We start from the raw sequence: 10,723 nt of genomic DNA on the forward strand, positions 1-10,723 counted from the left end.
AATAATATATCACATCATATCATTCAACTGCTTAAAAATTTAACTTCACTTGACATCATGAATGAAGCATATATGTAAGACAACTAACTTGCATTTTGACAAAGAAGTAACAACAACAACCTTTAAACATATATTAATTTTTATCATAATTAGCATGCACAATATGATAATTTGTAGATCATCGCTCTTTGTGAAATGTCTACCCTGTTATTCATCGATGGCATCATAAAAAATCATATAGGACAATACTAAATGTATAAATAAATGATAAATAATATGTGAAATTAAAAAAAAAACAGAACTCGATTTCATGACTTTCTTCTTGACTCACGGCTTTGATATTTTCTCTACCTTCAAAAGTTGTACTCACTTCTTGGACAAGGAACAAGAGTGTCAATCTCTCGTGGATTCCTTCAACAATTAGAGAAAACAAATATAACATTAAAATGTATTTTGTTTGAGAAAACCATGACAAAAAAACTTTTATTTTACAAATAGCCCAATTGCATTTTTTTTTTTTTCATAAAAAATGACGACTAATAACTATCATTTCATATATGTGGATGAATCTTATCCAATGTCTAGTGAGAAATAGATAGCCAAGTGAACCCTTTGATGCTACATAAGAAGAATTCAAAATCCATATATCTCATGAATTTCACGGTTAATTACTCTTAATCTTTCATGAATATCAAACTTTGAATATGAAGTTCAGAACATTTCTCAATTTTCTGTAAGACTTCCCTTTACATTTCTTTGGTTGCCATTTAGAAGAGATAAACAAGTACAAAATAAACCATACAAGAACTGGCGATACTAAAGATAATCCACTTAAATGGTATATTATGACAATGAGACAAAGTAGAAGGATCACTGTTAGACTTCTTAATAGAAGCAACAGTTAATGTGCGATAAAGTCATTGTCTTTTTCTCTCTTATGAATCGACAGACTGATCAAACTTACATGGAGACATAGGAAACCAAAATAGTTTTATGAGATTATAAGACCAGACTCATCACCTTAATGTGCTTCCTTAATTTGCATGAACACTTTCTGTTATTTTTGTGTCTTCTGTCAATTGTCTCGTGGAGAATGTACTGTGGATACGTTATAAGGGACTATTGCCATATAGAAAACGGAATGGTTGTGACTGTTCGATCTAGGACTCTTTAATTTGTAGGATCCTCTTTTTTTAAGTAGTTAGATTATTAATAAGTGCCATATATGTACCCTAACTTTTTTAATTTCTTTTAAGCATCGAACACTGCTAATTTACAATTCAATCAACAAATAAAGCAACTAAATTGAGGAATATGCATAGCAAAATTCGAGAGAAACTCAAGTTGTAGTAGCCATTGGTTGGTTTTATATGATAAACTCCGATTCAGAAGACTAAATATAAATCCCATGACACGCTCCAAATATAAATCTGAAGACAAATTGCTTGATTAAAGAGAATTTGCAATTTAAAGTTTGATGACATTTGGATTTTGTGGAGAAATGACAAAGAAAATCTATTTAAAATAAGATGAACAGACAAATGGAAAGGAAAAGGCAAAGAAAAGAGAGTGTAACGTTTAGTGATTGTTGTCTCGTAGAGAATGGTTGTGACTGTTAGCTTTGGACTCTTGTATGTTTTGTTTTTTTTTTTTTAAAAATTACCGTAAATAGGATGTTAAGATAAGAGGGGTAATAAAGTAATTTAACTTTTTAACTAAAGGGTTCATGCTTTTAATATATTATAGATTATTGACAAATTTTCCATTCTACTTTCTTCTTCTATTTTTGATGTGGATCCTATCAACTAGGAGAATCTTCAGATTAAGACACTTGTTGTAGTTGGACTCAAGATCGACTAAATTAAATGAGAGTGACTGAAATAGATAAGCGACAATAGTATGATCGTTCAAGACTACTCACATGAGGTCACACCAAGAAGTGATCAACAACTATAGTGTAAACAATTATGTATAAATTAGAAGGGGATAAAACTAAAAAGAGTCCTTTCCTTAGAAAAAAAAACTTCTCCACCTTCAGTTCTAGCTATTTTGCATCTTCTAATGGATCTGAAAAACATATATGGATAACCCTCCATTCATTTTCTTCATTACTAATGGAATATTATTTACCTTTTTTTACGAAATGCTTTGATCTTGTTTTGTTCCTCGATACCATGGATACTCCCAGAATACTCAGAATTCGGAGCGTTACGAAATGAGTGAGATTGAACATAATTCTGAATACAGAATCAAAATTTTAGCTTTTGCCATTGGGTTAAGAAAATTATGTTTTTGTTTCTATATAAAAATATGGTCTGGTCTAGTAAATATCTAACAGAAGTGCTTGGACTAAACTGCTTTGTTACTTTATTTGGCTACTAGTGTCTCAAGAGAATTCAATGACCGAGAGACTTCGTCAATATATACCTGCACTTTCTGTGATGGCGCCTACCCATAGTTCACCAGATTCAAAGTTAAGGAACTCAAATTTTATTATTGTTTTTTTTTTGGTCGGAAAGATGTCGTTATATTATAGATAATCAAACATGTACAAGAAACCAGTTAAGAAGATGCATAAGAGGCATCATAGTTACGAAGCTAGAGTTTGCTACCAAGGCCCCCGTGTGGGAACCATTACTAGTAAGATAGATAGAACTAGATAAAACACTACTATTTTCCTTGTTTTTTTAAACTTGATGAAAGAGAAACAACATCATCCCTACAAAACTTAAAAGGGGTATTTGATTGTATTTTAATAAAGTTTCATCTCCTTAACTGGCTTTCTGATCATGTGCAAGAAATCAAAGTTGTTTTATTTTGTAAATGGGAAGTATTACCATGAGACTTAAGAGTATCAGCTTGATATCATATCTATGGTGAATTATGCAGAACCCTTATGACATTGAATTACTTCTTTATCAGCGAAAACACAGTAGCTGGAAAAGATACTTATTAGTAATCATACCAATAAACTTCTTATAAGGTTCGTTCGACTTAGCAGATGATGAGTCCACTCATAACGGCAAACAACAATTCAAGCCAAACATCTAAAAGGATGAGCAAATCACCCAAAAAACTGACCCTAGTCAAAAAAAAAAAAAAATTGTGAACCATAAATGCCAGCCAACTTAGAATTCAGCAGAAGCATAGTTATAAACATATATACAGATAGTGATAATCATATATGAAGGGTAAGGAAGATCGAAGAGTACCTGAAAGCATAGTGAGGAAGAGCAAAAAAGAAAGATGATCAGTAGGACTCGTCGATAAGAGGCGGAGGAACAACACGAATCTCCAAATAGATGTAGCTGCTCGAAAGCAGGAAAATGTCAATGAAATCTGACGAAAATTTATTAACCAAAAGTTAGAATACAATCTTCCCGAACGGGGGTAAAAGCATTAAAGAATGGAGCTTTACCTTAAATTCATGAAAATAAACCGAATTAAAGACGGATTTATATATAATCAAGAAGATTTGGATAATTTTCGAGTTAGGGATTTAATGGAAGAAATTTGGGGGATTCTATAGGTTTTTTCCCCCAGAGAAATTATGAATTGAAGGTTATCTCCATCCTTTTTAATTTTGCTATTCAATGGTTGTAGAATCCATTTATCGTAGACCTCAAATTCCATGTTTTGCATCTCGCGTTGTCTCTCTCTTTTTTCCCCTTTACCAGAAGCTTCAGCCATTTGCAACAATTTCCCATTGTTGATCTTCTCTTCTCTAGTGACATTGATCTGGTTGATAAACCTAATTAACAAGAACAAATAGGAATAAAATACGGCAAAACACAAATTGCATTCCCTAGCCAAAAGTGTATAAAATATGTATATTATATCTATACACAAATATATATATATTTATCTGGTATTATTTTTGGAAGCGGCTAAAAATATACGTTTGTCAATAAAATATCACAAGTTGATTAAAATGTCTGTTTTCTTTTCTTTTCTCTTTACACACTCTCACTTATTTAGAGTATTGTATAGATAGATCAAGATATGGTTCTCTTTCCAAAAATCTGCAGGTAAGGGTATGGTCTAATGACTAATAAAGTGAATTAGAACCATATAGTCTTCGATTATCATGAGGTCTCATCCTCTCAAGTTCGATAGACCAAAAAATACCAGGTGATTCTTTTCATGTGTATTCTGTGGAATTAATCGAAGTACACATTAGTCACTTTGCACCATCTACAATCATTCAACTCTGGTGTTACTAAAACTTTGTAAACTTTGATTAAAAAGGAAAACACTTATTGACTATGTTTTGCTAGGCTCATATAAGCAGAGTCTAGTTCCCAAGAGGAAAAAAACTGAAAAGGAAAGAGCAAAATCAAAAGCTTAGAGACAAAGTGACGGTCTTTTCCAAAGGAAGGTACCATCAAATAGTCTGTTCAATATGGTAAAATGTTTAGTAGGAAATTTGTACAGAGCTTATACACTACACAATGTAAATAAAATCTGCAAAGGGTACTCTTTAAATTTATCCATGTAATATTTTGCTTCATTAAATTGGATTCTCAATGTCTTGAAAGATACAAAATGCTAGTTCTGGTCAATGTAATGTATAGCTTCATCTAATTGTGATCAATATTGCCATGAGCTCAGCTGGAAATCATTGACCATACAACTACTCTCTCAAGAGATAGGCAGAACTCAACGCGGAAAACTCTATAAATAGTAACCTCTCTTGTGCAGTATTAGGCACTCAATCACATTTGATATTGCTGAAAATCCTCCTGACGAACAAATTAGAGCCGATATACCCTACAGCACCTGTAGTTTCCAAAACATCAAGCAAGAAACAATTGAGCCAAGAACTCGAGTTAGTGACAGGAAAAAAAGTTCTTTGGAAGGAAATAACTGGAGATCTACATATGCATGTATGCCCGCAGTATGCATATCTATCACAAGAACAGACCAATTGAATGATACTAAGAGAGCTTACCACATAGCGTGCCGAGACCAAGGCAAAACATAAGAGTGTAGCCAAAGTAAACGCTGGTCTGGAAAAGACCAAACATCCTAGTCTTTGCATAATAGTAATATATGGAATAGAGGTACACATAAAAAGCAGTTGAAGCAGCAGAGAAGAATGAAGTCCACTGCCAATGATAGTTCTCCGCGTTCAGCAAGAAATATGTTGCCACAATTGTCACACAAACAGTGACGATGATCAGAATAATGAAAACGAGGAGCATAAACCCATACACATGGTAGTACACCTGTCAAGAATATCATCAAGGTGGTAAGTGGAATTAAAAATCGAAAAGACATTTCAACTAAAATATAGCTATACCACAGAAATATAAGTAGATGAATGCTTCAGAATCTCCAGCAACGTCGAGAAAAGATTAACTACTTACACGTATACTGTTACTTCTATGAACAAAATGAGATAAAGAGAGATGGCTCAGAAAACTACTCACAGAAGATTGACATCCTTCAAAAGATTCCATCAATTACAAATATGAACGAAGATGTATCAACTATGACAGGTTTTAGAACAATAAGCTCTTCAATATTATATGCATACCCCAAATGGTAACACCTTGGCCAGAATTATAAGCATGTATTGTTCATGCCAAAAAGAAGGTTCTCAATAAATGAATATTTTATAACATCCTGTTACTTGGAGATTCCGAAATTTGAAGGTTCGAGTAGTAAAACAAACAAGTCTAAATATTGCTAAAAAGATACCAGGAACAAGCAGCACGCGAGAAGTATCTCACGACAGGTTTCTCTAGATACCAAAAAGAATAATTACCATGTAGGTCCAGAAGGAAGAGAAGATGAAGTACATCTCAATAAAAATGCTTCCAAAGGGAAGAAGACCTCCCACCATAGAAATTACAGATGGTTTAAGGTACCATTTCTTCTCAGGGATAGGACGAGGGATAGTCTTAACACGGCATGGATTGTTTGGCGCACCACTCCAGTTTCTTCCAACAACCGTACCAAGGAGAGTCAGGGGAAACGAAATAAAAGCCCAAATAACAAAAACAACTACAATTGTGCCAAAGGGAATAGCAAGTAAGGATCCATAAAATATGGCAATTATGTTTAGGATGAACCCAATCCCAAAGCACACAAAAGGGAAAAGTGATGCTGTAAGGACCATTGACTTTATCCAATTTTCACCTGAAAAGATTCAAAGAAGAAAACCCTTCAATTGATAAATGATCCATATGTTAAACACACAAATTTGATTATGTTAATCTCTCCTACGCAAGGAAACAACTTATACACATCAGGCAGGAGAGCACATACCGGCATTACGAGAGTACAGGCCACCACTCACATATCCTGAGATGAATGATGTAAGAGCATAACATACAATAAATGTTGTAATAATTGCTCCTCTCCTAAGATCATAAGAAATAAATAAGAAGCATTATAAATGCAGCAGTGCTGATCATATAGTCAAAATATAGGACACACCTGGCTATTTTAACTCACTTGGAAATCCATATGGAGTAGTAGTTAGTATTCAAATAGAAGATGATCGACATAATTTGATTACAAAGAACACATAGTTGGACTGATTCAGATAAGGGGATGAAGATCATTTGGTTACTGAGTGTCAAAAAACCTAACGGTTAAAAAAACAGAAGAAATGCAGTCTCTACTGTCTAGAACCAAAATTTTCAGATCTGGTTTGTACGATGAGTAACACAGGTTGCAAACATACCCTATGTACAAATTTCCAATCATGGCAGATATAATGACAAGGAGAACAAGTGTTGAAAGCTGAGCACCAGTCCCGACAACTGCTGAAAGCAGAGCCAAATTTTCTGGAGGTCGGAAGACATCACCGTGGACGAGTTTCCAACCAGACTCTTCATGTACATCCTTATCCTATATAAGAAGTCAACCAATCAAACACCAAAAATTAGTAATTTTCAAGTAAGGATATGCCATTGGAGACATAAGTTCACGCAATTACGTGATTAATGAGAAGAAAAAAAAGCTTTACCAGGGTCTCCATGTCATCATTTTCACGAGCATATTTTGCGTAATCATTGCGAAGAGTGCGCATCAAAATCATAGACACCAACCCAGTGAGGAAAACAACCATCATGATGGAATTGAAAACAGAGAACCAATGAATCTGCCAAAGGAACAAGACGTTTTAGGAGCTGAGAACACGAAGAGCTATACGGAGTTAATGGGGACTAACTGCCTAAGCTTTTTATCTGCTTTCTCCTTAGTGTTTTGATTCAATGAGAACCTGAAAGATTACTAAGTTTTGAGAAAAACCCATTTGCCACGTTGGAAGCCAAAAAGGAAGTAGGTGTGTGATATTTATATGCAGAAATACCACGCCTCAGTCTCTCCAAACATGTTTTAAGAAAACTAATAGAATGGAATGTGGATTTCCCCACTGGATAGATTTTCAGTTCACAAAATAGCTACTTCTTGTGGTCCAGACCTCCATTGGCTACACAAGTCGATAAAGCATAAAACTGCAGTAATTGGTGCAGCAGTTATTTTGTTGCTTTTCAAATTCTTCCATGAAAAGACCATTATGGAAGTCAGCAAGTGCTCGGTACTGATATCTAAGGTATCACATACTAGCATATCATCAACAAACAATTCCAAGAAAGAATTAAATGTTGCTAAAGCATAACATCTTCATCGATTTCTGATCAATAAAGCTTCACTTAAGTACCCAACAAAATAGGCTAGAGGATTGGCATGTACCTGGTTCTCAAAAAAGGTGAAATTCAGGTAAACATCGAAACGTCGTGCATAAGTAACGTTTGTCGGGACCCATTTAACAGAATATGTCATGTCCAAGACCCTTCCTTCCTCCAATGGCTTTGGGCTCTCTTGATACAGTTGGACAAAAATGATCTAAAGGACTTCGATTAGAGTTAGATTATCAACATTAAATTGTAGATCATTGCCACAAGGCATTAAGAACTAATAACAAAGTACCTACCTGGTCTCCATTGTACTTAATAAGAAGATTCGTGTGTGTATAGATTACATGCTTGATATCTTGATTTCTGTCAGAATGCACCTCGCCCACGAAACCTGATACCAAGTGAGTGTTTATTTATGTTATATAACTGTCCACGGTAATCAGAAACATTAGAGATAAACTAGCTAAGAACATACCCCATATTGGCAAATCATCTGAAGGCAGGAAGTCACAAGTCATAACCCAAAACAGACGTTACAAAAGGAGAGAAGTTTAGAAATTAGAATTAGTACATTTCAGGCATGCATATAACTGTTGAAAAGAATTGACAGTATCATGGAGGAATGTTAGTACCCATAAAAAATTCAAACCAATATAAATTGTCAATTGCATATTCAAACTGTGCCACTTTTGATGCATCCAATTGAAGTGCACAAATTGAGCTTTTTTCCACATTTCCTGTTGAAAGAAAAAAGGCTAATTGTAAAAGGAAGTGTTTCAAAGCATAAAGCTCCAGCGTAAAATTTTGAACAACAGACTTTTAAACATTATGTCAATTCGGCTATCAATAAGATCATTTCCTCCGAGAACCTCGCCAAGGCCACCCCGCTTGTGATCACCATCAGCAGGGCGACAAAATGGGAGGCTATAATAACTGTAGGTCTCTTGTGGATTGTTATATGGTGCAGCCTTGTTTACCCATAAAGTGACAGAATCATCTTCTTGATACTGCAGCAAACAACAGCAAGACATCCATCCATTAAGCAATTCATAAACCAGATTCTTGCAAGTGTTAAATGCACAATTAATATGGTGTTTAGACTTACTTAAGAGTGACTCATTAGGTTCTAGACATTACACCAAGATTCATCATGATGAGTGTTGGAAGTGGTGAAACAAGATGTATGGTTCAAAATCTTGGTTGATTCCTTGATTAGTTTAATCAATTAAAACAATGTCATATGCAAATAGCATGCGCAATAGAACCTCATCTTGTATACAATTGGTAAGCTCGCCCATAACTATGACAAAAAACTATACGCTCAAGGAAGATCCTCAAACAAATAATGGTTAGGCGAACTCCTCTATATCTCGTAACACTGTCTCAAACTTGTGATAGGTGCTTCTTACATATCTTTTACTGCATTTATGTATTTGGTATGAATTCCTTTCTCTCCAACACCAACAAAAGGGCTTTCTTTAACACTCTACAATATGCATTTTTTGGGTCAATGAATAATACTCCATCTAAAGATCACTCTTCCTTTCCCTATAAATCTTTATCAATCTTTTAGCAACTATATATTATCTACCCCATCAGTTTCAATTTATGTGAACCTATTTTCTTTTTAGTCCATGCCAAAAAGAATAACCTCTTTTCATATTTGGAAATAATTGACCTTTATGCAATGACTAATAGCCACATAAAATATATGTGACTCAAGTTCAAAAGTCTTCTCTTTTCTTAAGTTTCATGCTCAGTCAAATAGATTCACATAAATTGAAACGGAGGGAGTATTGTAAATCGACCTTGACATAAATTCAAATTGGTTGGGTGCCACTATTGTGGTGTGTGTAAGTATAATATGCTATATCCAACATTTCCAAAGTTTCATCCTATAAATATATGTACCACTATAATTCGCACACTTAAAATATCATCTTTGTTCTAATAAAAAGTGCTAGAATAAAGTAAGCAGAAATTAAGGGGAGAAGAGAAAGGAGAGAGTTAAAAAGCTTCAAACAGAAGTCTCTAGACTGGTTGGTTACTGGTTGACTATATAATTAATTTGGACCCATTTTAGTCAAATAGTCAATAAATTTATCTTTTTGAAAAGCTAATGCAATTCCAATTGTTCATTCTACTTCAAAAAGAGTTTCAAGACTGTACCTTGGCAAGAGTCGGGTATGCGAGGAAACAAGAGCAGATAATGAAAATAAGGAGGGATGGAACGGTGGAGAGCATTGCTCAGAGCTGAACAGTGTCTTAATTTGACAAGAACGAGAGACGTCGTTAGTTAGTTAACAGGAAGGGGTACTGTGTTGTGTTTTCTTTAGTGTCTGAAAGAAGAAAGTGTCTGTTTGCTTTGAGAAAGTGAGAACTCTTTTCCATTGTCCATTCTCCTATTTTTTAGTGAATGATCTGAATTTTTCTGACGACTGACTTTGACTTTTGAGTGCTCAGCGACTTCATAGGAAGCCGCTAGTCTTGAAAAAGAAACAAATTTGTGACGGCTTTTTTCCAATAATCTTTCTTCTTCTTTTTTTTTTTTTGGAGGGGGTGTGTTCAAAAGATGACTAATTATATTATATTAAGAGTTGGACATAAGAAATTTTTTCCTTTTTTCAAATTTTTTTTACCTTTTTTCGAAATAAGTGTTTATTAAAAAAAATTTAATTTTCACTTGAAGAAAAACTCCAAAAAGCTATTTTTCAAAATTTTCACTCAAATCACTCACAACAACAACAACAACCCAGTATAATCCCACTTAGTGGGGTCTGGGAAGGGTAATGTGTACGCAGACCTTACCCTTACCCTAGGGTAGAGAGACTGTTTCCAAATTGACCCCCGGCATCCTTCCCTCCAAGAACTTCCCACCTTGCTCTTGGGGAGACTCGAACTCTTGCTCTTGGGGAGACTCGAACTCACAACCTCTCGGTTGGAAGTGGGGGTTGCTTACCATCAGAGCAACCCCTCTTGTCACTCACAAAACTTCAAAAATAACCCAAAATCATATTCATGTCCAAACACAACTCTAAATTTCAAATTTCATTTTCACTTAAAATTTTTGT

At 34.6% G+C, this 10,723-nt stretch overlaps 1 protein-coding gene and 1 long non-coding RNA gene across 3 annotated transcripts; both read right to left on the minus strand.

Annotated features, from left to right (window-relative positions):
• Positions 1-272: 272 nt before the first annotated feature.
• On the minus strand, positions 273-3,587 carry LOC107777532 (uncharacterized). 2 transcript variants are annotated; one of them, XR_001646203.2, is made up of 4 exons: positions 3,419-3,587; positions 3,213-3,339; positions 2,966-3,082; positions 279-411 (listed from the first exon to the last, which is right to left on the minus strand). It is a non-coding gene; the product is annotated as an uncharacterized LOC107777532 (long non-coding RNA). The 2 variants fall into 2 exon arrangements; XR_001646202.2 differs by lacking the exon at positions 2,966-3,082 and having other exon boundaries at positions 273-411; positions 3,213-3,308; positions 3,419-3,557.
• An 809-nt stretch (positions 3,588-4,396) lies between these two features.
• On the minus strand, positions 4,397-10,116 carry LOC107777533 (transmembrane 9 superfamily member 1). The gene is made up of 12 exons (XM_016597576.2): positions 9,822-10,116; positions 8,470-8,659; positions 8,285-8,389; positions 8,128-8,145; positions 7,949-8,043; positions 7,708-7,860; positions 6,980-7,114; positions 6,695-6,861; positions 6,274-6,368; positions 5,771-6,144; positions 4,952-5,228; positions 4,397-4,779 (listed from the first exon to the last, which is right to left on the minus strand). The coding sequence occupies exons 1-12, from the start codon at positions 9,894-9,896 to the stop codon at positions 4,712-4,714; spliced, it is 1,752 nt and encodes a 583-aa protein (XP_016453062.1). The 5' UTR covers positions 9,897-10,116; the 3' UTR covers positions 4,397-4,711.
• Between the last annotated feature and the right edge of the window lie 607 nt (positions 10,117-10,723).

This window comes from Nicotiana tabacum, chromosome 8, assembly GCF_000715075.1.
Source record: "Nicotiana tabacum cultivar K326 chromosome 8, ASM71507v2, whole genome shotgun sequence".
In the NCBI taxonomy this organism is placed as follows: Eukaryota; Viridiplantae; Streptophyta; class Magnoliopsida; order Solanales; family Solanaceae; genus Nicotiana; species Nicotiana tabacum.